The sequence below is a fragment of the Lithobates pipiens genome, unplaced genomic scaffold, assembly GCF_037356315.1.
Source record: "Lithobates pipiens isolate NorthernLeopardFrog02 unplaced genomic scaffold, aLitPip1_a1.2 Scaffold_18, whole genome shotgun sequence".
Taxonomy (NCBI): Eukaryota; Metazoa; Chordata; class Amphibia; order Anura; family Ranidae; genus Lithobates; species Lithobates pipiens.
Genome location: NW_027507758.1, coordinates 657,863,010 through 657,889,331, shown reverse-complemented (window position 1 = coordinate 657,889,331; position 26,322 = coordinate 657,863,010). Strand labels below are relative to the sequence as shown.

The 26,322-nt window shown below is 49.3% G+C and overlaps 1 protein-coding gene across 5 annotated transcripts in view; it reads left to right on the top strand.

Moving 5' to 3' along the window:
- The window catches only part of LOC143989361 (CAP-Gly domain-containing linker protein 4-like), a 63,867-nt gene extending 37,658 nt beyond the window's left edge, over positions 1 to 26,209 (top strand). Inside the window, exons 6-8 of one of the 5 annotated variants that reach the window (XM_077489466.1) lie at positions 23,008 to 23,146; positions 24,085 to 24,132; positions 25,031 to 26,209. In XM_077489466.1, the coding sequence (XP_077345592.1) occupies positions 23,008 to 23,096 (89 nt within the window). In that variant the 3' untranslated portion in view covers positions 23,097 to 23,146; positions 24,085 to 24,132; positions 25,031 to 26,209. Of the gene's footprint in view, positions 1 to 23,007; positions 23,147 to 24,084; positions 24,463 to 25,030 lie in introns of those variants that run through there. The other 4 variants (XR_013277016.1, XM_077489465.1, XM_077489463.1 and 1 more) reach the window with 4 other exon arrangements.
- The last annotated feature ends 113 nt before the right edge of the window (positions 26,210 to 26,322 follow it).

The window sequence follows — 26,322 nt, the reverse complement described above, 5'->3', positions numbered from 1 at the left end:
TGGGGCACTATTCCACCAACTGACACCAATGATGGGGCACCATTCCACCAACTGACACCATCAATGGGGCACTATTTGTCCCATTAAAACCAATTCTGGGGCACTGATGCTGGGGGACTGAAGGACAGTAAACTGGCCCTTTTCTTAGAAAGTTTGGAGACCCCTGATCTAGCCAATAGGTTCTTGTCTGTTGCCATTAGGTTTCCCCACCAGGCGTTGTCTCGTCAGGGGATTGGAATAAATATTGTAGGGTCATGGGACCTGATGTCTCCCAAGTAAGATATTGGCAGCACTGTGGGCTTTGTCCAATAATCCAGAGCAATGATCATCTGGATCAGAAATCAGTTTATTATATTCAGGAAACAAAATGAATGTTACTATGGACAGCCAAATGGCAGCAAAACGACCCCCCATGACTCTCTTCTTCCAAACCTGACCCAAGGGGCCCTGACCTGGTGAGGGGAGGGGGCTGGTGGTGCTCGTGTTCCTAATCTTACCATCATCAATGAATATGTTACATTGTACAAAGGAAATTGTAATGAAGATACTTACATACTGATGGATGAGAAGCTGCTGGATTCATAGTCGGCATCATAGTCACCCGTGTCTTGGTGACAGAATGTGTCCCTCTTCATAGCCGAGACCTGATAATAAAGAGATCAAACATTAGCCGTGACTAAACTTCTTCATCTGACATGAATAGAACACTTGTATGGGGCGTATTTCCTATATTTCACTCGGATATATTGTCTTTAGGTACGGAGCCTCCCTGCCGCTCATTCCTCCACTATCCAACAATGAAGGAAGGATCACCTTCTATATAGTCCATTCATTGCCTTCCTGTATGGTTATATCTGCTCTAGATCTAATCTATCTGATCATCGGAGGAGCTCTGCCTACTGATCACTTCTATGGATTTCCATATGAGGGACATGAGAAGGTCCCCCAACAATCTCTGTTGCCTATATCTGGGCGTGTCTATAATATACGGATATTTTATACCCAACCAGCATAATATCCTCCTACTGATGTGTAATCCTCCATGAAGGCAATGTCCCCCCTTCACTTTATATATTCTATATGCAAGAACGTGTACTTACCTGTCCGTCTCTGCCTTCATCATGGCCAACTTCCCTTTGATCCTCGTCTCTGCTGTCCATCGCGGCTTTCCTTACCCGCACTTTCTCCAGGAGTTCTCTTTTCCTTTCTGTTGTCAGCTGCTTTCCGTTTTTTTCCCACCATGCCTTCAGTGCATGGGCTTTCTGGAAAAGTCTTCTCTCCTTCTCTCCTCCCTCCTCTGATTTCTTCAGCTGCACGTCTGTCTGCAGCTTACTCTCCTCCATCGCGGCTTTCCTTGCCCGCACTTTCTGGAGGAGTTCTCTTTTCCTTTCTGTTGTCAGCTGCTTTCCGTTTTTTTCCCACCATGCCTTCAGTGCATGGGCTTTCTGGAAAAGTCTTCTCTCCTTCTCTCCTTCTCTCTCCTCTGCTTTCTTCAGCTGCACGTCTGTCTGCAGCTTACTCTCCTCCATCGCGGCTTTCCTTGCCCGCACTTTCTGGAGGAGTTCTCTTTTCCTTTCTGTTGTCAGCTGCTTTCCGTTTTTTTCCCACCATGCCTTCAGTGCATGGGCTTTCTGGAAAAGTCTTCTCTCCTTCTCTCCTCCCTCCTCTGCTTTCTTCAGCTGCACGTCTGTCTGCAGCTTACTCTCCTCCATCGCGGCTTTCCTTGCCCGCACTTTCTCCAGGAGTTCTCTTTTCCTTTCTGTTGTCAGCTGCTTTCCGTTTTTTTCCCACCATGCCTTCAGTGCATGGGCTTTCTGGAAAAGTCTTCTCTCCTTCTCTCCTCCCTCCTCTGATTTCTTCAGCTGCACGTCTGTCTGCAGCTTACTCTCCTCCATCGTGGCTTTCTTTGCTCGCACTTTCTGGAGGAGTTCTCTTTTCCTTTCTGTTGTCAGCTGCTTTCCGTTTTTTTCCCACCATGCCTTCAGTGCATGGGCTTTCTGGAAAAGTCTCTCCTCTCCTCCCTCCTCTGCTTTCTTCAGCTGCACGTCTGTCTGCAGCTTACTCTCCTCCATCGCGGCTTTCCTTACCCGCACTTTCTCCAGGAGTTCTCTTTTCCTTTCTGTTGTCAGCTGCTTTCCATTTTTTTCCCACCATGCCTTCAGTGCATGGGCTTTCTGGAAAAGTCTTCTCTCCTTCTCTCCTCCCTCCTCTGCTTTCTTCAGCTCCTCATTGTTCTCGTCTATCTGAGCTTCTCCTCTGCTCAGCTCACAGTCTCCTACCATGGCATGGAATTTCTCCATTCTTCTGTCTAATTCTGTCATCTCTTTAGTTTTTATAAGGATGCTCATCCTTGCTCCTCTTTTTCTCTCTCCTAAAATATCCTACAAACTCCTCTCCTCTCTCCTACAAACTCCTCTCTCCTACAAACTCCTCTCTCCTCTCACGTAAAAAAATCACTTTGAACCTATAAAAAGAAAAAAGAAAGGGTAAGTAGACGTTCAGATTGTAAAGCAAAACTTCACTGCAAAACATTTTCTTTTAGGTTTGGATGGAGTTGGGGGCGGGGCTCAAACTTTTCTGAGGTTTTCCTTGTTTTCTGTGACCTGCCTGGGAAAGTTTTCCCACACTTCCTGTCCTCTCAGAAGGAAAAGAAGTGAGGGAAAGTCTACCAACCAAATCACAGATGGCAGTAAAAATCACCAACTGAGGTTCCATCCCCATCCCCCACCCGAAATTCTTATAAAGAGTTGCGGATTATTTCAATGAGGAACATTTTGAAGGTGCTAAATAAGAGTGGGACTAATTGGGGGCGGGGCTACTATTTAAGCGTGGGTGTGGGGTGCACATATTAGGGATGACATGGATCGTTCTGGGGCCGCCATTCACAGATAACTCTAAACTGATGGAATGTAAAGGCTCTCAGAGCGCCCCCTATGGAGAATTGTGGGTGATGTCGTTGTCAAGGGAAACTGCCGGGTGACAGTTCAGCTGGAAATGAGCTTATGTAACGGGGCGGACGTATAACCGGAAATAACGGGATCCTTTAAGTCAGTGCAGACGGGTACAAATCAGATGTACACATCCCCCGGGGCAACCGAACCAGAGAGGCTTCATTCACAAAGCTCTAACACAAGGCTGAGGACCTTCATATTACACAGCTGGCTGCAGGCCCGGACTGGGACAAAAAATAGGCCCAGGCATTTTGGATTGAGCAGCCCATGACATGTTAACTGACCCCTTCCTCACTCTTCACCCTGACAGATCCCCTGTGAGAGGGGAACCCAGCAGACTTGTGTGTGGGGGGGGGGCAAGGTGAGGTGAGACCAGGAAAGAGCATGGGGGGATGGAGAACACAGGGAAGTACCTTGAGAACATGGGGTGGGACGAGAGCATAGGGAGGAAGAGAAGAACACAAGAGGCAGCAGAGATGGGGGGAGGTGGAGAGCACAGGGAGGGTGGTGGAGAGCATGGGGGGAGGTGGAGAGCACAGGGGGGCTGGTGGAGAGCACAGGGAGGGCGGCGGAGAGCATGGGGGAAGTGGAGAGTGGGGGGGGGCTGGTGGAGAGCATGGGGGAAGTGGAGAGCGGGGGGGGGGCTGGTGGAGAGCATGGGGGATGTGAAGAATGTATGGGGGTGGCGAGCACAGGGAGGGCATGGGAGAGCACGAAGGGAAGGTGGAGAGCATGGGGGGATGTGAAGAGCACCTGGGGAAGGTGGAGAGCACAGGCGGCAGCAAACAGCATGGGGGGATATGAACAGCACAGGGGGTGAGCGCAGAGCATGGAGGGTGGCGGAGAGCATGGAGGGTGGCGGAGAGCATGGGGGGTAGCGGAGAGCATGCAGGGGTGGTGGAGAGCATGGGGGTGACAGAGAGCACAGGGAGGGCGGCAGAGAGCACAGGGGGGTGGCGGAGAGAAGAAGGGGGGTGGCAGAGAGCACGGGGAGTGTTAAAGAGCACGGGGAGTGGAAAAGAGCACGGGGGTGGCAAAGAGCATAGGGGGTGGCAAAGAGCATAGGGGTGGCGGAGAGCACGGGGTGGGTGGCAGAGTGCACAGGGGGGTGGCAGAGAGTACAGGGAGTGGCAAAGAGCACGGGGGTGGCAAAGAGCATGTGGGGGGGAAAGAGCATGGGGCTGGCGGAGAGCAGGGGGGGAGGTGGAAAGCACTGGGGGTGGCAGAGAGCATGAGGAGGCAAAGAGTATGGGTGGTGTGGGGAGCCCGGGGGGGGGGGGGGGGGGGGCAGCAGAAATAACCAGGATAGGAGGAGCGGCTGCATATAGAACAATCATTCTCTCCATCTTCCTCCTGCAGTCTCCTGCTTCTGGATGGCTGACCTATACGAGCAGCCGCGGAGAGGCCGAAGGCTTCTCATCTAGCTCCACCCCCCTCTTTGTGTACGTTCCCCGCCGCCGATGGGCTGAGCCGAGCTACCGCGGAGAGACTGCATGAGGGGCACGGGCTCAAAGAGCCTTGTGCCCTGCATGGACTTGCAGCCCGGCGGCCCCGGCCCACCGGGCAATTGCCCGATGTGCCCTATGGCCAATCCGGGCCTGGCTGGCTGCCATTTTCAAATATCATTGGGATCAGCTAAAAATAAACTGCCACTGACAGACCCCATTGAGGGGGGTTTGTAACTGAAATCACATGACTGATAACAAAGATCACCCCACCCCCCCTTGTGTGGGAGCTTTGTGACCTGTGACTGTATATAATATATACATAATCAATCTATTACATCCATCTATGAAATATTAGATAGAGAATGTGTATATACTGTATTTAAATATATATGTCATTTTCTTTTTAATAAATATACATATATATATAATATCTATCATGTTATGGAGACTCTTATCAATCTCTGTAATATCAATGAGCTCCAATAAAAATGATCAATAATGAGATCTGGAGGGATTTTTTTTCTGATCAAATTTATAAAAAAAAAAAATTATTTTGATATCTTTTTGTAAATGGATGAATACATGAAAAGCAGGGGATTGTGGGAAATTATATATATATATATATATATATATATATATATATATATATATATATATATATATATATATATATATATATATATATATATATATATATATATATATATATATATATATTTATATTTATTTATTTTATATATATATATATATATATATATATATATATATATATATATATATATATATATATATAATTTTTATAAATATCAATCATGTTATGGAAACTCTGATCAATCTGATATTTAACATATAAAATCCTCTCTGTAATATCAATGAGCTCCAATAACGATGATCAATAATGAGATCTGGAGGGATTTTTTTTCTGATCAAATTTATAAAAAAAAAAAAAAAAAAATTATTTTGATATATTTTGTAAATGGATGAATACATTGAATACATGAGAAGCGGGGGATTGTGGGAAATGTGTGATGTCGGGTCATTCTGGGTATGTTGGGTGCAAATCTGTCCCGGGACTCAGGAGAGGAGAAAGGACAACCTACCTTTGCGGTGCTCAGGAACAAATGACAGCCCAGCACAGGCCCAGCCCCTTTATATGACCGTCAGCCGTGAGCCGTTAGTTGTATTCACCCTAATAGACGGGACATGTTTACCAAGACAAGTGGTTTATATCTTGTGACATCACTTTGGGAGGTAAAACAAGGTCGGTATATTATGGTGAATACGGTAAAACAAGAGCTGTTATTATGCTAATAAGGTCAGTCTAAAATGTTAGCTGTCAGCTTCTCAATAAAGCTTTTATTATAAAAAAACTGTCACCTGCAGCAGCCAATGAGAGCTCTGCAGATACAGGGGGTGGGCGGGGACTGTTGCTATGGTCACCATCTGTGTACTGGGACTTTATTGATCATCTATTAGCTGTCATTAGGTGGAGGAGGGGAGAGGACGGCTGCGGATTATAACTCCTCCCGGTTATGGCGCCTACATCCAATCCGGATGGACTCTCCATAATGAGATGTGCAGAACTCCAGTCCGTGGGGGCCAGGCTCCGCCCACTCCCATAGGATTCCTCTAGGTGGAGGACGGCAGCCATGGAGGTATGATGGGATCATTCTGCCCCCTCCAACACCTTGTCCATAGGCGGCCCTCAAGGGCCGGAGCTGTAGAGGGCTTTTAATGCAGAAATCTCGCCGGCTCCGCCCAGAATAGAAATTCCAGTTCTAGATCAGAGATTTCTAGATTCAGTTTTAGTGAAAAGTGTTTACAGAATGCAGCCATAGGAAATCCCAGTTTTTCACCACAGCTTACATTTGGTTTCCATGGTTACAGCGACCGCTCCAGCCTTATTATGGGCTAAGTCATGGGCGTCCGCAGAACTTTTTCCAAGGGGGGGGGGCATCATTTAAAGGCCGCTCATGCTCCGCCCCTTTTCAACAATCTCATGAAAATCTTTCCACTGGTAATACATTTGTGTTATATAAGAGATAATTCATCTGTTTACATTGCAATACATCTGTTGTGGTCATATATTCATCTCATACTGTCACTGGATTGGCTGTTTTCATCAAGATAAAAATATGACAACAACAGATGTATTGCAATGTAAAGAGATGTCCATTCTCTAGGCTATATGGGCCTGGTACCCAGCCACCTGAGGAACCTTGCGGACGCCCATGCTTTCAAATACCAGCCCTGGAAAAAATGTCATACCAGCCCAACAGCATTATTATACATGTGATTTCCTGAGCGGGGGGACCTGTACATGTGATTTCCTGAGCGGGGGGACCTGTACATGTGATTTCCTGGGCGGGGGGACCTGTACATGTGATTTCCTGGGCGGGGGGACCTGTACATGTGATTTCCTGGGCGGGGGGAACTGTACATGTGATTTCCTGGGTGGCGGGACCTGTACATGTGATTTCCTGAGCGGAGGGACCTGTACATGTGATTTCCTGGGTGGCGGGACCTGTACATGTGATTTCCTGAGCGGGGGGACCTGTACATGTGATATCCTGGGTGGCGGGACCTGTACATAGGATTTCCTGGGTGGCGGGACCTGTACATGTGATTTCCTGAGCGGGGGGACCTGTACATGTGATTTCCTGAGCGGGGGGACCTGTACATGTGATTTCCTGAGCGGGGGGACCTGTACATGTGATTTCCTGAGCGGGGGGACCTGTAGATGTGATTTCCTGAGCAGGTGGACCTGTACATGTGATTTCCTGAGCGGGGGGATCTGTACATGTGATTTCCTGAGCGGAGGGACCTGTACATGTGATTTCCTGGGTGGCGGGACCTGTACATGTGATTTCCTGAGCGGGGGGACCTGTACATGTGATATCCTGGGTGGCGGGACCTGTACATAGGATTTCCTGGGTGGCGGGACCTGTACATGTGATTTCCTGAGCGGGGGGACCTGTACATGTGATTTCCTGAGCGGGGGGACCTGTACATGTGATTTCCTGAGCGGGGGGACCTGTACATGTGATTTCCTGAGCGGGGGGACCTGTACATGTGATTTCCTGAGCGGGCGGACCTGTACATGTGATTTCCTGAGCGGGGGGACCTGTACATGTGATTTCCTGAGCGGGGGGACCTGTACATGTGATTTCCTGAGCGGGGGGACCTGTACATGTGATTTCCTGAGCGGGTGGACCTGTACATGTGATTTCCTGAGCGGGGGGACCTGTACATGTGATTTCCTGAGCGGGGGGACCTGTACATGTGATTTCCTGAGCGGGGGGAACTGTACATGTGATTTCCTGAGCGGGGGGACCTGTACATGTGATTTCCTGAGCAGGGGGACCTGTACATGTGATTTCCTGGGTGGTCTGACCTGTACATGTGATTTCCTGAGCGGGGGGACCTGTACATGTGATTTCCTGGGCGGGGGGACCTGTACATGTGATTTCCTGAGCGGGGGGACCTGTACATGTGATTTCCTGAGCGGGGGGACCTGTACATGTGATTTCCTGGGTGGCCTGACCTGTACATGTGATTTCCTGAGCGGGGGGACCTGTACATGTGATTTCCTGAGCGGGGGGACCTGTACATGTGATTTCCTGGGTGGCCTGACCTGTACATGTGATTTCCTGAGCGGGGGGACCTGTACATGTGATTTCCTGAGCGGGGGGACCTTACGGGGGCTGCAGGATTTCAGTCCCTCGCGGTGTAGTGTGTTACCGATTGTTCTCTTGGTGACTATGGTCCCAGCTGAGATCATGGAGAAGATTCTCCGGTGTAGTTCTGGGCGGATTCCTCACCGTTCTCCTGATCATTGATCCTCCACGAGGTGAGATCTTCCATGGAGCCCCAGACCGAGGAGATCCATCGTTATTTTGTGAATAATAATCCCACCATCTGTTGTCTCCTCTCACCAAGCTGATTGGCGATGGTCTTGTAGCCCATTCCAGCCTTGTGTAGGTCTCCAATCTTCTCCCCGACATCCTTGGACAGATCTTTGGCCTCCATGGTGGAGAGATTGGAATCTGGCATTTCAGACTTTTACCAGTAATCTCCTCTTCTATAGTGAAATGCAGCATTTAAAAATCCATCCGACTGCTTTTGTTTTATGTTGAATTTTAAAAGCAGCGGCAAGCCTGCTGATCTCCCAGGTTTGCTAATCGGACAGAACGCGGCGGCTTCGAAAAATCAACATCAAAACAGTCGGAGGGATTTCAAAATCCTCCATTTCACTTTATAAGATGAGTTTACTGATAAAACGAAGTGTGAAATGCAAGACTTCGGTGGGTGTACAAAGATGTCCGCTTGCTGCCTTCTCACTGTATCCTTACTGTGGACGAGTGCGGGGTGTACCAAGATGGCGGCGACGGAACATCACTTCTGTTACAAAATCTGACGGTTCGCCTAATCTGACGAAACACTGGCAGCTAACAAAGTCCCCAATCCCTACTTGTGATCGGGAGCATTCTGATCGTGTGACAGCCAATCACGGCACATCCACATGAACTTAAACCCCGCCTCTTCCCCCCGGGATCCTAAACCTCTTAAAGGGCCAGGAGGTGCCGGTGCCAAGAAGTTGAGGCAAGTAGTGAGTCCGAGGTATGGGGGGGCCTCACATGTGACCCATGACCTCCTCCAACAGACACCCCTAATGTTCAGTATTTGAAATGCTGGAAAAGACTGTCGGGGACTCGGCACGAAACCGGTCTGGGTGGGACTTTCCACGTATTCTACATATTCACAGAGAAATCCGCATAAAACTTCATTTATTCCATACATTGTGAGGGGTTAGATCGGCAGCGGGTTTGTGTGACCCCCTGGATGGGTTCACAACACAAAATCAGGCACAGCAGACAGCGTTGTAGGTGCAAAAAACAAAAGGTGCGGTTTATTTATGCTACATGCAGTGATACATATAACAGCCAAACAAAAATAAAACATGAAAATAAATCCTGGTCAGCTTGACCTCTAATTACACACATGGATTCCCTGTCTAACAACTGAGTGCAGCCTTGTGCAGCACCAGTCCCTGTCTCTGTCTCTATTGTAGAGGTTTGCCACACAGGCGTTACCTCACCGCACAGAACAGATATCACACTCCCCAGTCTATACACACACAAAACTGGTTCCAGGATGGAGCATCTCCCTAAGCAAGCTGGGGGTTTTTGTAGAGGTCTTAATGAGCCCACTTACTTCAGCTGGGCTCATTAACTCTTCCCCTCTAATTGTAAAAGTCTGCATAAAGCCTGAATCTAGGACACACATATTTCCCATCCTGAATACAACCAGGTGATTTTACCTGCGTGCTGCCACATACCCCCCCCCTCTTGTTTCAACTTTGGGGTTGTAACACAAGCAGCCAGACACGCATGTATCCGAGACAAAGCATCCACATTCCCCATTTTAACACCAGGGCGATGCTTAACTGTAAAGTTAAATTCCTGTAGGGCCAGGAACCACCTACCGTATATACTCAAGTATAGGCCGACCCGAATATAAGCCGAGGCCCCCAATTTACCCCCAAAAAAACTGGCAAACTTATTGACTCGTGTATAAGCCGAGGGTGAGACATGCCTGTCCATCCCTGTGTGTGTGTCCGTCCATCCCTGTGTGTCCGTCCATCCCTGTGTGTCCGTCCATCCCTGTGTGTCCGTCCATCCCTGTGTGTCCGTCCATCCATCCCTGTGTGTGTGTGTGTCCATCCATCCATCCATCCCTGTGTGTGTGTGTCTCCATCCATCCATCCATCCATCCCTGTGTGTGTGTGTCTCCATCCATCCATCCATCCCTGTGTGTGTGTGTCTCCATCCATCCATCCATCCCTGTGTGTGTGTGTATCCATCCATCCCTGTGTGTGTGTGTCTCCATCCATGTGTGTGTGTGTCTCTCCATCCATGTGTGTGTGTGTGTGTGTGTGTGTGTGTGTGTGTGTCCAGCCTACCTGTGTCCCGAGCCTTTGTCCCGAGCCTCCGTCCCGTGCCTTGCCTCCTTGCCTCCGTCCCGTGCCGTGCCTTGCCTCCGTCCCGTGTCGTGCCTTGCCTTGCCTCCGTCCCGTCCCGTCCCGTGCCGTGCCGTGCCTTGCCTTGCCTCCGTCCCGTGCCCTCTTCGTCGGCGCCTCGGCGGCCATTGTAAAATTCAAAAGCCGCGCCTCCGCCTTCGCCTGTGATAGGCGGAACACTGAATTTCCCAGCAGCCTGTGTTCCGCCTATCACGGACATCGTATCATCCTCGTCCGTAGTACGAGGATGATACGATGTCCGTGATAGGCGGAACACAGGCTGCTGGGAAATTCAGTGTTCCGCCTATCACAGGCGAAGGCGGCGCCGGAGGCGCGGCTTTTGAATTATAGAATGGCCGCTGTCTGTCTGCTCGACACGCTGATCGAGCGGGCAGACAGCGATGACTCGAGTATAAGCCGAGGGGGGCACTTTCAGCCTCAAAAAAGAGGCTGAAAATCTCGGCTTATACTCGAGTATATACGGTATTTACCCTTCTATTGGTCTCCTTGTTCTGAGCCATCCACTTTAAAGGAGCGTGATCAGTCACCAGGTCAAAGTGCCTACCTAGCAGATAGTACCGAAGGGAATCTAGAGCCCACTTCACTGCTAAACATTCCTTCTCAATCGTGGAGTAATTTACCTCATGGGACTTCAACTTCCTGCTGAGGTAAATGACTGGGTGCTCTTCCCCGTTCCAGACCTGGGATAACACTGCTCCTAACCCAACGTCTGATGCATCAGTTTGTACCACAAAGTCCTTAGAGAAGTCTGGTGAGTACAACACTGGCTGGCTACATAAGGCTGTTTTTAAGGACTGAAATGCTTCTTCAGCCTCTGGGGACCATTTAACCATGACCGACTCTTTCCCTTTTGTCAGGTTGGTGAGGGGCACAGCCTGAGAAGTAAAATGGGGAATGAATCGTCGATAATAGCCAGCGATTCCCAGAAAGGCTCGTACCTGTTTCTTGCTGTTGGGACGTGGCCAACTCTGTATGGCCTCGACTTTATTGACTTGGGGTTTTATCACCCCCCTCCCAATAGTGTACCCAAGATATTTGGCCTCCTCCTCCTGTCCAATGGTACACTTCTTTGGATTGGCCGTAAACCCAGCTTCCCGGATAGAGTCTAGGACTGCTTGTACTTTTGGCAAATGTGAGACCCAGTCTGTGCTATGGATAATCACATCATCCAGGTAAGCTGCAGCATATTTCTGATGGGGCCTCAGAATCTTATCCATTTTCCGCTGGAATGTTGCCGGTGCATTCTGTAACCCAAACGGCATTCTCTTATATTGGAATGCCCCATCTGGGGTTACAAACGCAGTTTTCTCCTTGGCCGACTCGGCCAGGGGAATTTGCCAATACCCTTTGGTGAGATCAAGAGTTGTCATATATCGGGCTGTTCCCAGCCGGTCAATCAACTCATCTATACGTGGCATGGGGTAGGTGTCAAATTTTGTAACTTTATTCAATTGTCGAAACAAAACCGCCAGCTCCCATCAGGTTTGGGCACTAGTACGATAGGACTGGACCAGTCACTCTGGGACTCCTCTATCACACCCAATTCCAGCATCCTTTGAACCTCCCCATGTATTGCCTCCCGTCGGGCCTCTGGTATTCTATAAGGTTTTAGTTTTACCCTTTCTCCTGGCGGGGTGATAATGTCATGCTCTACGCCAGATGTTTGTCCTGGCAGCTAAGAGAAAATCTCTTTGTTACGAAGTACAAACTCTTTAACCTCCTGTTGTTGGGGTTTCGATAAGGTGACTGCTATTCCAACCTCAGGAACTAAGCAATCAGGCTGGGCTTGTGACCAAGTCTCTGCGACTAGGGATTCCCTATCCCTCCAGGCTTTCAGCAGATTGACGTGATAGATTTGCTCCGGCTTTCGCCTTCCTGGCTGTCTAACCCTGTAGTTCACCTCACTAATTTTTTCAATTACTTCGTATGGACCTTGCCATTTGGCCAGAAATTTGCTTTCAACCGTAGGGACTAGCACCAAGACCCTATCCCCCGGGGAAAAAGTACGGGTCTTGGCCCCACGGTTGTACACTCTCTGCTGTGCTAACTGCGCTTGGGTCAAATGTTCCTTTACAATTGGCATTACCTGTGCGATTCTATCCTGCATCAGGGCGACATGCTCAATCACACTCCTGTGAGGAGAACTCTCATTTTCCCAAGTTTCCTTGGCGATATCCAGCAGCCCTCTTGGGTGTCTCCCATAGAGCAACTCGAAGGGTGAGAAACCCGTAGAGGATTGGGGTACCTCCCTAATGGCAAACATCAGATAGGGTATTAGACAGTCCCAATTCTTTCCATCTCTATCCACCACCTTCTTTAACATTTGTTTTAGGGTTTTGTTGAATCTTTCAACCAACCCATCTGTTTGGGGGTGATACACAGATGTACGCAATTGTGTCACTTTGTACAACTTGCATAGTTCTTTCATTACCCGGGACATAAAGGGTGTACCTTGGTCCGTAAGCAGTTCCTTACAAATACCCACGCGGCTAAAAACAAGAGATAGCTCTTTGGCTATGGTTTTGGCCGAGGTATTTCGGAGAGGAATTGCTTCCGGATAACGGGTGGCATAGTCCAATATAACCAAAATGTACTGATGCCCCCTAGCGGACTTCATTATCGGACCTACCAAATCCATTGCGATCCTTTCAAAGGGGACCTCAGTGATAGGAAGAGGTACCAGCGGGTTACGGAAATGTGGCATAGGTGCCGACTTCTGACACACAGGGCAGGAGGAACAATAATTTTCTATTTTCTTCATGACCCCAGGCCAATAGAATCTCTGCAGTACCCTCTCTCTGGTTTTCTCTGTCCCCAGATGACCTCCCAGAATGTGCCCATGGGCCAATTCTAACACCAACTTCCTGTAAGGTTTGGGCACTACAAGTTGCTCAATGGTTTCTTCTGCCCTTTGAGCCACTCGATACAGCAGGTCCCTTTCCATAGTGAAGTAAGGATAAGGGCAAGTCTTATCTGGGTTCACTAACTCGCCATCTATTTTCACCACATTTTCCCGTGCCTTTATTAGGGTGGGGTCTTTTAACTGTTCTGTGGCAAAATTTTCCCTGTGAACCTCAAGATCCGGAAACTCCACAGACGGCATGTTTTCATCTGAGGATGTTGATTCCTCCCCAGTTTCTCGAGTTTCCCCCGCCAATACCGACAAGGGAAATTCAGGAGAGTCCTCACCACCCCCAGAGGAATTCTGGTCATCTTCCTGGTCTATAGGGGCACCAGTGGGGGCCTCAGGACAATCCCAGAGTTCCCAGAATTTTGGAAAATCCCTTCCCACAATAGCATCATGTGTTAAGTGAGACACTAACCCCACCTGATGAGAGAGGTTACCTTTGGGGGTCTCAAAAAACACTGAAGTTACAGGATACTCTCGGGGGTCCCCATGCACACAAATAACAGCCACCTTGTTCTTCCCAGAGACCTCTGTAGTAACTAATTCAGCTTTTATCAATGTTACCAGGCTACCTGAATGCAGCAACACATCAACAGGTCTACCATTAATACACATTTTACATAAATGTTTCTCAGGTCCCCGAATGGCAGTGCATGCAACTGTCGCAAACAGCGACTGACGTCTCTCCCTTATAAAGTCACATTGCATAGGCTCATCCACAACGGGGCAATTGGCTGCAATATGTCCCTCTTGCCGGCAGCGGTAGCAAATAATCTTTTTCGCTGTCTCTTGCAGCATGGGCTTCCTGGGCTGCTCCCGCCAGACCTTAGGTAGAACTCCCACCCTCTCACGCTCTCCACCCTCACCCCTTGGAGTCATCTTACCCGCCACTGGGGATGATCTGGTCTTAGGATGGAAAGTCTGTGAGTCCCTGGAAGAGGTGGTCAGGTTCTCTGTAGCCAAGTACCTCTCAACCAGATCCACAAGTTTATCGGCATTTTCTGGGTCTCCATGGCTTACCCATCTTTGGATGGCAGTAGGAAGAGCTCTCAGGAAACGATCCATAACAACACGTTCCACAATGTTTGGTGCAGTCAAAGTCTCTGGCTGCAGCCACTTCCTGCTCAGGTGAATGAGATCATACATTTGAGACCTGGGGGGTTTTCCAACCTGAAAAGTCCAATTATGCACACGCTGAGCCCGGACGGCCAGGGTGACACCCAGCCGTGCCAATATTTCTGTTTTTAGCACCACATAGTCTTTTGCTTGGTCAGGCTCTAGGTCATAATAAGCTTTCTGCGATTCCCCAGTTAACAGAGGGGCCACCAGTCCAGCCCATTGCTCCTTAGGCCACTTTTCCCTTTCAGCAGTCCTTTCAAATGTGGTCAAAAACACCTCCGGATCATCCTCTCCCGTCATTTTTGTCAGTAAACGGCTCACACCAAAGGATGCGGTATTATTGTAACCACTTGCCTCATTGGTCTGCGGACGTTGCTGTATTAATGTCTCTAGTTGCTGTTGAAAACTCTGCTCTTGCTTCTGCAACAGGTCTATGAAGCGGGGTTCAGATCGCTGCTGGGCTTGTTGCTGAGCTTCCAGACTCTGCAGGTGAGCTTTCTGCTGGGCTGCAAGGCTCTTTTGTAAAGCCGCATTTGTTTGCTGCTGATTTGCATTTGCTAGAGCCAGCTGTCTCAGTATCTCCTCCATACAAAATCAGGCACAGCAGGCAGCGGTGTAGGTGCAAAAAACAAAAGATGCGGTTTATTTATGCTACATGCAGTGATACATATAACAGCCAAACAAAAATAAAACATGAAAATAAATCCTGGTCAGCTTTACCTCTAACTACACACGTAGACTCCCTGTCTAACAACTGGGTGCAGCCTTGTGCAGCACCAGTCCCTGTCTCTGTTGTAGAGGTTTGCCACACAGGCGTTACCTCACCGCACAGAACAGGTGTCACACTCCCCAGTCTATACAAACACAAAACTGGTTCCAGGATGGAGCATCTCCCTATGCATGCTGGGGTTTTTTGTAGAGGTCTTAATGAGCCCACTTACTTCAGCTGGGCTCATTAACTCTTCCCCTCTAATTGTAAAAGTCTGCATAAATCCTGAATCTAGGACACACATATTTCCCATCCTGGATACAACCAGGTGACTTTACCTGCCTGCTGCCACAACATATAATAGAAAATATATTAGAAATCTGATCTCAAGCTGCAAATACATTCCGAGATCATATGAAGTGCAATTCTCTCTCTTATCCCAACGTGTTTCAAAATGACTTTCTTTCTCAGGGGAAATGAGAAATTTGTAGAGGCAAAAATATCACAGACAGTCCCCAATGCATAAAAAGGAGAGAGAAGTCAGGCGCTGAAGTCCATCACGATGTAAGACGTAAGCTTCTAGCACCTTCCCCCGGAAAAGTATCACAAAAATGAAGATGGGAAATGTTCAGCGCTAAACCAACTAATAAATAGAAAAAACTCTCTATGTGATGCCACAATCAATATGCGTAAATTGTGACCATGGTATACACATAACGATGACGTCGCCTATGACGAAACGCGCAGGGCAGAACTAGGACACATGGCGAAAGGACCTCCTGCACATGTGCAAAATTACAGCGGCCATTTTGGAACCTGGCACTGGGATGGTTTTAGACGTTTGTTGAATACACATCGGTGCGACGTATACTGCCTCTGAAGCTCCAGCAGGTTGGATGGGGAGCGTCGGTGTAGGTCCATTTTTAGATTTCTCCAGAGATGTTCAGTCGGGTTCAAGTCCGGGCTCTGGCTGGACCATTCGAAGACATTCGCACACACAGAGTTGTCCCGACTCCCGTAGCCACTCCTTTGTTATCTTGGCTGTGTGCTTAGAGTCGTTGGAAGATGAACCTTCGCCCCAGTCTGAGGTCCAGAGCTCTCTGGAGCAGGTTTTCATCAAGGATGTCGCTACACATTGCTACATTCATCTTTCCCTCGATCCTGACTAGTCTCCCAGTTCCTGCTGCCGAAAAACATCCCCACATTATGGTGCTACCACCACCATGCTTCACAGTAGGGATGGTATTGGCCAGGTGATGAGCGGTGCCTAGTACTGTGATACTTGTGTACATGGGAGGAGCCTGTGATACTTGCGTACATGGGAGGAGCCTGTGATACTTGCGTACATGGGAGGAGCCTGTGATACTTGTGTACATGGGAGGAGCCTGTGATACTTGTGTACATGGGAGAAGCCTGTGATACTTGTGTACATGGGAGGAGCCTGTGATACTTGTGTACATGGGAGGAGCCTGTGATACTTGTGTACATAGGAGGAGCCTGTGATACTTGCGTACATGGGAGGAGCCTGTGATACTTGCGTACATGGGAGGAGCCTGTGATACTTGCGTACATGGGAGGAGCCAGTGATACTTGCGTACATGGGAGGAGCCTGTGATACTTGTGTACATGGGAGGAGCCTGTGATACTTGTGTACATAGGAGGAGCCTGTGATACTTGTGTACATAGGAGGAGCCTGTGATACTTGCGTACATGGGAGGAGCCTGTGATACTTGTGTACATGGTATTTTTTAATTTTAATAAATTCGCAAAGATTTCAGACAATCTTCTCTCACGTTGTCATTATGGGGGATGGTTTGTAGAATTTTGAGAAAAATAATGAATTTAATCCATTTTGGAATAAGACTGTAACATAACAAAATGTGGAAAAAGTGAAGCGCTGTGAATACTTTCCGCATGCACGGCAGATCTATTGTATGATTCATGATCATTATCCTTTAGGGAAGGCACATTTTCTGTCTTTGGTCCCAATGCATAACAAATAAATGTAGATATATAACATGTAATTGTAGGTTTTTATTGTTGTATTTGTGATGTGTTGGGACTCTCTGTGATATTATTGTCTCTATAAATTCTCATTTCCCCCTGAGGAAGAAAGTCATTTTGAAATGCGTTGGAATTAAAAGAATTGTAATTCATATCTTTGATCGCAGAACGTATATGCAGCTTGAAATGTTTTATAATATATTCTGATATCTCAAGCTGCATATATGTTCTGTGATCAAGATATATGAAGTACAATTATTTTATCCCAACGCGTTTCAAAATTACTTTCTTCCTCAGGGGGAAATGAGAATTTGTAGAGACAATATCACAGGCAATTCCAATGCATCACAAATTCAACAATAAACGTACAATTACATGTTTTATATCTACGTTTATTGTTTAATGGGACAATCTGTGATGATATTCTGCTTATCTTCACGCTCTACAAATTCTGATTTCCACTGAGGAAGAAAGCCATTTTAAAACGCATGGATATAAAAATGATTTCTTCCCAGTGCTCATTAAATGTATATGGAGCTTGTGATACAGCGGCATGTGTGTGTTTATTATTATTATTATTTTTTTTTATTGGGGGGGTGGGGTTTTCAGTCGGTAGGTCATCCAGCCCCGCACTTAACCCATCTAGGTGCGGGTGGGCAGCACTCCTATGGGCGGGGACTTCTATTGCGTCTCCTCCTCCTTTTGTGTCATGGTGGCTTCCGCTGTATGTATCCTCCGACGGGTCCAACAGGATCGCCTGTCCTTTCAGCCAATTGGGTGATGGGTCTCGGGGACCCGTTTCCTGATTGGCCAGGAGGATGATCAGTGTGACAATAGCGAATTTTCTTTCTCTATTTTCAGACAACTGGGTGGGCTCCGGGTGCAGTGCTCTGCCACCCCCATCCCCACCATATTTTTTTAAGCCTATTGGAGCTTCAGGCTCTAATCGTGTGCTTCTAAAAAAACAAAAAGAAACGCCTCCCTAGGAATGCATGCGTCCGGTACCCTGCATGTAGGTTAGGAGGCCGGACACATGGGGGGTGCCTGTGTGCCCCTAATGGGCGGGCGGCCACTGCTGAGATGATTTTTATTTCATATTCTTTAGTTATTTCTTCTTTATGATCATGTATGCCTTGAATAAAAAATTCTGTTTTATGCGGATGTGTCTGATTTCTGTAGGGATTGATGTGACGCTATAAAGATTTACTGTAGGACACTTATTTATTTTTATTTTTTGGGGGTTTTGGATTTCATATCCGTTTAAATGTGAAATGAGATAGTCGGGTCCATGTGGGACTTCACCGGATCTTCATCGCGGATCTTCACGCCGGACCCTCGCCTGGTTCTTCATCGCGGATCTTCATGCCGGTCCCTCGCCTTGTTCTTCATCGCGGATCTTCATGCCGGTCCCTCGCCTGGTTCTTCATCGCGGATCTTCATGCCGGTCCCTCGCCTGGTTCTTCATCGCGGATCTTCATGCCGGTCCCTCGCCTTGTTCTTCATCGCGGATCTTCATGCCGGTCCCTCGCCTGGTTCTTCATCGCGGATCTTCATGCCGGTCCCTCGCCTGGTTCTTCATCGCGGATCTTCATGCCGGTCCCTCGCCTGGTTCTTCATCGCGGATCTTCATGCCGGTCCCTCACCTGGTTCTTCATCGCGGATCTTCATGCCGGTCCCTCGCCTGGTTCTTCATCGCGGATCTTCATGCCGGTCCCTCACCTGGTTCTTCATCGCGGATCTTCATGCCGGTCCCTCGCCTGGTTCTTCATCGCGGATCTTCATGCCGGTCCCTCACCTGGTTCTTCATCGCGGATCTTCATGCCGGACCCTCGCCTGGTTCTTCATCGCGGATCTTCATGCCGGACCCTCGCCTGGTTCTTCATCGCGGATCTTCATGCCGGTCCCTCACCTGGTTCTTCATCGCGGATCTTCATGCCGGACCCTCGCCTGGTTCTTCATCGCGGATCTTCATGCCGGACCCTCGCCTGGTTCTTCATCGCGGATCTTCATGCCGGTCCCTCGCCTGGTTCTTCATCGCGGATCTTCATGCCAGACCCTCGCCTTGTTCTTCATCGCGGATCTTCATGCCGGACCCTCGCCTGGTTCTTCATCGCGGATCTTCATGCCGGTCCCTCGCCTGGGTTCTTCATCGCGGATCTTCATGCCGGTCCCTCGCCTGGTTCTTCATCGCGGATCTTCATGCCAGACCCTCGCCTGGTTCTTCATCGCGGATCTTCATGCCGGACCCTCGCCTGGTTCTTCATCGCGGATCTTCACACCGGACCCTCGCCTGGTTCTTCATCGTGGATCTTCATGCCGGTCCCTCGCCTGGTTCTTCATCGCGGATCTTCATGCCGGACCCTCGCCTGGTTCTTCATCGCGGATCTTCATGCCGGTCCCTCGCCTGGTTCTTCATCGCGGATCTTCATGCCGGACCCTCGCCTGGTTCTTCATCGCGGATCTTCATGCCGTTCCCTCGCCTGGTTCTTCATCGCGGATCTTCATGCCGGACCCTCGCCTGGTTCTTCATCGCGGATCTTCATGCCGGTCCCTCGCCTGGTTCTTCATTGCAGATCTTCATGCCGGACCCTCGACTTGTTCTTCATCACGGATCTTCATGCCAGACCCTCGACTTGTTCTTCATCACGGATCTTCATGCCGGACCCTCGCCTGGTTCTTCATCGCGGATCTTCATGCCGGTCCCTCGCCTGGTTCTTCATCGCTGATCTTCACACCGGTCCCTCGCCTGGTTCTTCATTGCAGATCTTCATGCCGGACCCTCGACTTGTTCTTCATCACGGATCTTCATGCCAGACCCTCGACTTGTTCTTCATCACGGATCTTCATGCCGGACCCTCGCCTGGTTCTTCATCGCGGATCTTCATGCCGGTCCCTCGCCTGGTTCTTCATCGCTGATCTTCACACCGGACCCTCGCCTGGTTCTTCATCGCGGATCTTCATGCCGGTCCCTCGCCTGGTTCTTCATCGCGGATCTTCATGCCGGACCCTCGCCTGGTTCTTCATCGCGGATCTTCACACCGGACCCTCGCCTGGTTCTTCATCGCGGATCTTCATGCCGGACCCTCGCCTGGTTCTTCATCGCGGATCTTCATGCCGGTCCCTCGCCTGGTTCTTCATTGCGGATCTTCATGCCGGACCCTCGACTTGTTCTTCATCACGGATCTTCATGCCGGACCCTCGACTTGTTCTTCATCATGGATCTTCATGCCGGACCCTCGCCTGGTTCTTCATCGCGGATCTTCATGCCGGACCCTCGTCTGGTTCTTCATCGCGGATCTTCATGCCGGACCCTCGCCTGGTTCTTCATCGCGGATCTTCATGCCGGTCCCTCGCCTGGTTCTTCATCGCGGATCTTCATGCCGGACCCTCGACTTGTTCTTCATCACGGATCTTCATGCCGGTCCCTCGCCTGGTTCTTCATCACGGATCTTCATGCCGGTCCCTCGCCTGGTTCTTCATCACGGATCTTCATGCCGGACCCTCGCCTGGTTCTTCATCGCGGATCTTCATGCCGGTCCCTCGCCTGGTTCTTCATCGTGGATCTTCATGCCGGACCCTCGACTTGTTCTTCATCACGGATCTTCATGCCGGTCCCTCGCCTGGTTCTTCATCGCGGATCTTCATGCCGGTCCCTCGCCTGGTTCTTCATCACGGATCTTCATGCCGGACCCTCGCCTGGTTCTTCATCGCGGATCTTCATGCCGGACCCTTGCCTTGTTCTTCATCACGGATCTTCACGCCGGACCCTCGCCTGGTTCTTCATCGCGGATCTTCATGCCGGTCCCTCGCCTTGTTCTTCATCGCGGATCTTCATGCCGGACCCCTTGCCTTGTTCTTCATCGCGGATCTTCATGCCGGACCCTCGCCTGGTTCTTCATCGTGAATCTTCATGCCGGACCCTCGCCTTGTTCTTCATCGCGGATCTTCATGCCGGACCCTCGCCTGGTTCTTCATCGTGAATCTTCATGCCGGACCCTCGCCTTGTTCTTCATTGTGGATCTTCATGCCGGACCCTCGACTTGTTCTTCATCACGGATCTTCATGCCGGTCCCTCGCCTGGTTCTTCATCGTGGATCTTCATGCCGGTCCCTCGCCTTGTTCTTCATCGTGGATCTTCATGCCGGTCCCTCGCCTTGTTCTTCATCGTGGATCTTCATGCCGGACCCTCGCCTGGTTCTTCATCGCCGGACTGAACTCTGATGAATTCTGCTCTCCGGTGGGGGAGAAGACCCCTCATTGTCTGGCCAGAGAAGCTCCAGAAACTCGGTTCTCTCTGCTCTGCTAGAGATTCCGGTGCCGCCAATGACAGGGTCACTAGTGCAGCCCGGGCACGGGATTTCTGGCAGGATCAGCGGGTATTCTGTAGTTGCAGAAAATGACATAAAGGGGCGGTGGAGATGCTGTGTACATCGGTCACGTGCAATCCCTTTAATCCTTCATGCCGATCAGGATATGTGGCCCCGCTGGACTGGGCTTTTCTTTTCCCTGTGAGGCCGCATATTTGTGTATCTACCTTTTGTACCCGGAGCGCGCCGCTGCAGAGAGCAACAGAGTCTCACCGAGGGCCCCGTCCTAACGATCGGAAAGTGGAGCAGCCGGGTTCTGGCCACCTGATCGCTGTGGTAGCCTCCGTCTGTGTGAGGATGAGAGAAATACGATGTATCGTTCTCTGTCCATGCAGAGATAGAAAAAAATGAAAAGATTGAAAAAAATGTAAATGGGGAAAAAATAAACAAATATAGCTGGATGGAGGTTGATCGGGGTCAGTGCCGGGGTTAGTGTGTGGGCCAAGGTTAATCAGTTGAGACCCGCGCTATAGCCGAATGACGGCTACAGCACGGATCTCCTTTCCCGGGACGACGTCTATTGACATCGTCCCGTGCAGGAGCGGCCTGCGCGCCCTGTCATCGCCGAGTCTATGAGACTCGCCTGATCACCGATCCGTGCAAGGGGTCGATCCCGACCCTTATCACGTGATCAGCTGTCAGCCAATGATATATATCCCTACCTTCCTCCCTCCCTACCTTCCTCCCTCCCTTCCTTCCTCCCTCCCTTACTCCCCTCCCTTCATTCCTTCCTTCCTTCCCTCCCTCCCTCCCTCCCTTCCTCCCCTCCCTTCCTCCCTCCCTTCCCTCCCTTCCTTCCTTCCTTCCTTCCTTTCTTCCTTCCTTCCTTTCTTCCTTCCTCCCTCCCTCCCTTCCTTCCTCCCTTCCTTCCTCCCTGCCTTCCTCCCTCCCTCCCTTCCTCCCTCCCTTCCTTCCTCCCTTCCTTCCTTCCTTCCCTTCCTTCCCTCCCTTCCTTCCTCTCTCCCTTCCTCCCTCCCTCCCTTCCTCCCCTCCCTTCCTCCCTCCCTTCCCTCCCTTCCTCCCTCCCTCCCTTCCTCCCCTCCCTTCCTCCCTCCCTTCCCTCCCTTCCTTCCTTCCTTCCTTCCTTTCTTCCTTCCTTCCTTTCTTCCTTCCTCCCTCCCTCCCTTCCTTCCTCCCTTCCTTCCTCCCTGCCTTCCTCCCTCCCTCCCTTCCCTCCCTCCTTCCTTCCTCCCTTCCTTCCTTCCTTCCCTTCCTTCCCTCCCTTCCTTCCTCCCTCCCTCCCTCCCTCCCTCCCTTCCCTTCCTCCCTCCCTTCCCTTCCTCCCTTCCTCCCTCCTTTCCCTTCCTCCCTCCCTCCCTTCCCTTCCTCCCTCCTTTCCGTCCCTCCTCCCTCCCTCCCTCCTCCCTTCCCTATATACAGAAGGATAGATACATCTATTGGTGGGTTGGGACTTTGCCGGGTTCATCGTGTCATTTTGTATTTCTTTCTTTATTTTCATAGAATTCTCCTTCTCTGACCCAATGACGCCTCATGTCAGGATATCTTGTATGACCCGAGCACCTCGGTCTCGGAGCTCTTCGCTATATTGAGGCAATGGGTCCCTCAGGTCCAGCAGAGCATCGATGTCATCGGACACGAGGTACCGTCCAATCCGCTATTCACATTTATCATGTTATTGATGAAAAAGATAAATAAGTGAAGTTTTATCTGTTTAAAAATAAATCCTTTCCATTTCTCATCACACTCCGGAGTTCAGCTTAAAAAGTTTTCAATAAGTTCAAAGATTTCTGTGATGTTTCCCAAGAGATGCCGGGACTTCTCTCCCCTCAGTTATCACAATCCTATCCTCTTCTCCTCTTCTCCATTCTCCTTCTCTTCTCCTCTTCTCAATTCTCCTCCTCCTTCACTTCTCCCTTCTCTTCTCCAGTCTCCTTCTTTTCCCTGCTCTCTTTTCCCTGCTCTCTTTTCCCTGCTCTCTTTTCCCTTCTCTTCTCCCTTCTCTCCTTCTTTTTTCCCATTCTCCCTTCCCCCTCTGTTCAATTCTCCATTCTCTTCTCCTTCTCTCCTCTCTTCTCCTGCTCTCCTCTCTTTTCCCTTCTCCCTTTTCTCCATTCTCTTCTCCATTCTTCTTCTCTTCTCCATTCTCCCTCTCCTCTACTCCCTTCTCTTCTCCATTCTCCCTTTTTTCTCTCTCTCTCCCTCTTTTCTCCCTTTTTATTCCTTTTTTTTTTCTTTTCCATTCACTTCAGAAAATGTGAAATAAATGATAAAGCTCCACCTTCTGGATAAAAATAAGAATGCAGAATATCGAAAAAATTCAAGATTTATTTTTTACCGGACAAAACATTTTTAGAATTATTTTTCCTGACCACAAATAAAGAAAATAAGTAAAAATAGTATTTGCAGGGGCCGTAGATGAAATAAAGTGGTTGGTGCTTAGAACCCCTGGTAGGTTTCTCTCTCTCCTCTTCTTTTTTTTATTCCCTCTCCTCTCCTCTCCTCTCTTCTCCTCTCCTCTCCTCTCCTCTCCTCTCCTGGTAATGTTGGGATGTTGTTTCTTCCTTTGTTACATTGTAGATTCTGAAGAGAGGATGTAACGTCAATGATCGGGACGGACTGACGGACATGACTCTCCTCCATCACACCTGCAAGTCGGGGGCCCAGGGGATCGGTGAGGACGATTCTTTCCATGGATTTCTAGTCATTTCTGCTGTCAGATATAGTCAAAGCCCAGTTAACCCCTTCATGACAAAAGTAAAACAAATCTTAAAGTGGAACTCCGCCCCCCATCACCAGGAAAATAATCTTTATGCTATGAAAGTATATTATCCACCTGAAGACCCGCCTTTTTCTTTTTAAGCAGAGACCTTAGAGAATAAATTGGTGCATTTTGCAATTTTTTTTATGTCACCCGGTATTTGTGCTGCGATTTTTCAGGCTTTAATTTATTTTTTTTAATTTTTTTTAAATTGCACTATTTTTTGAGTTTTTAAGAAAAAAAACACAATGCATAACCTGATTTTTTATTTTATTTTGTAAAGTACAGTAATACCTTGGATTCCGAACATAATTCATTCCAGAAGAATGCTTGTATTCCAAAACATTCGTATATCAAAGCAAGTTTCCCCATAGAAATCCATGGAAACTCAGACAGTGACTTCTATCGTATGCAGTACCGCATGTGGCCAGGGGGGGGGGGGGACGTCGGAGAGACACGAAAACCACTCTGAGCCGCTCGGATGCACTCAGAAATACTCAAACACTCCGAGAGGCTCAGAAACACTCGGGAACGGAGTGTTTCTGAGCAGCTCCGAGTGTAACTGGCACCCCCCCTTACCTCTGGCCAAATGAGGTACTGCACACCGCAGAGGCTTGAATCCTGCTGGTTTTGGGAGATAATGCTAGCAAGCCGAGTCAGGATTTAAAAAGAATTATAGCTTGTATTGTGAAACGCTCGTTGACCGTGTTACTGGCAGTCCGAGGTATTACTGTATGAAAGATGTTACGTTCAGTACATAGATACCAAACATGTCCTCCTCTTAAAATTGTGCAACAGCAACAACCTACGTCCATTTTACTACCCATTGGTGATGCTTTAAAAGCATTTACAGGTTACCATGGTTGGAGGCGTGGCTGGTGACATGGATTGATGGATGGATGGGTGGGTGGAGACATGGATTGATGGGTGGAGACATGGATTGATGGGTGGAGACATGGATTGATGGATGGGTGGAGACATGGATTGATGGATGGGTGGGTGGAGACATGGATTGATGGATGGATGGGTGGAGACATGGATTGATGGCTGGAGACATGGATTGATGGGTGGGTGGAGACATGGATTGATGGGTGGGTGGAGACATGGATTGGTGGGTGGATGGGTGGAGACATGAATTAATGGGTGGATGGGTGGAGACATGGATTGATGGCTGGAGACATGGATTAATGGGTGGGTGGAGACATGGATTGATGGGTGGGTGGAGACATGGATTGGTAGGTGGATGAGTGGAGACATGGATTGATGGATGGGTGGAGACATGGATTGATGGGTGGGTGGAGACATGGATTGATGGGTGGGTGGAGACATGGATTGATGGATGGGTGGAGACATGGATTGATGGGTGGATGAGTGGAGACATGGATTGATGGATGGGTGGAGACATGGATTGATGGGTGGATGAGTGGAGACATGGATTGATGGATGGGTGGAGACATGGATTGATGGATGGGTGGAGACATGGATTTATGGATGGGTGGAGACATGGATTGATAGATGGGTGGAGACATGGATTGATTGATGGATGGGTGGGTGGAGACATGGATTGATGGATCGGTGGGTGGGTGGAGACATTGATTGATGGATGGGTGGAGACATGGATTGATGGATGGATGGGTGGAGACATGGATGGGTGGGTGGAGACATTGATTGATGGATGGGTGGGTGGAGACATGGCTTGATGGATGGGTGGGTGGAGACATGGATTGATGGGTGGGTGGAGACATGGATTGATGGATGGATCAGTGGAGACATGGATTGAAGGGTGGGTGGGTGGAGACTTGGATTGATGGGTAGGTGGGGGAGACATGGATTGATGGAGACATGGATTGATGGATGGGTGGAGACATGGATTGATGGGTGGAGACAAGGATTGATGGGTGGGTGGGGGGAGACATGGCTTGATGGATGGATGGAGACATGGATTGATGGGTGGTTGGGTAGAGACATGGATTGATGGGTGGGTGGGGGGAGACATGGATTGATGGATGGGTGGAGACATGGATTGATGGGTGGGTGGGGGGAGACATGGCTTGATG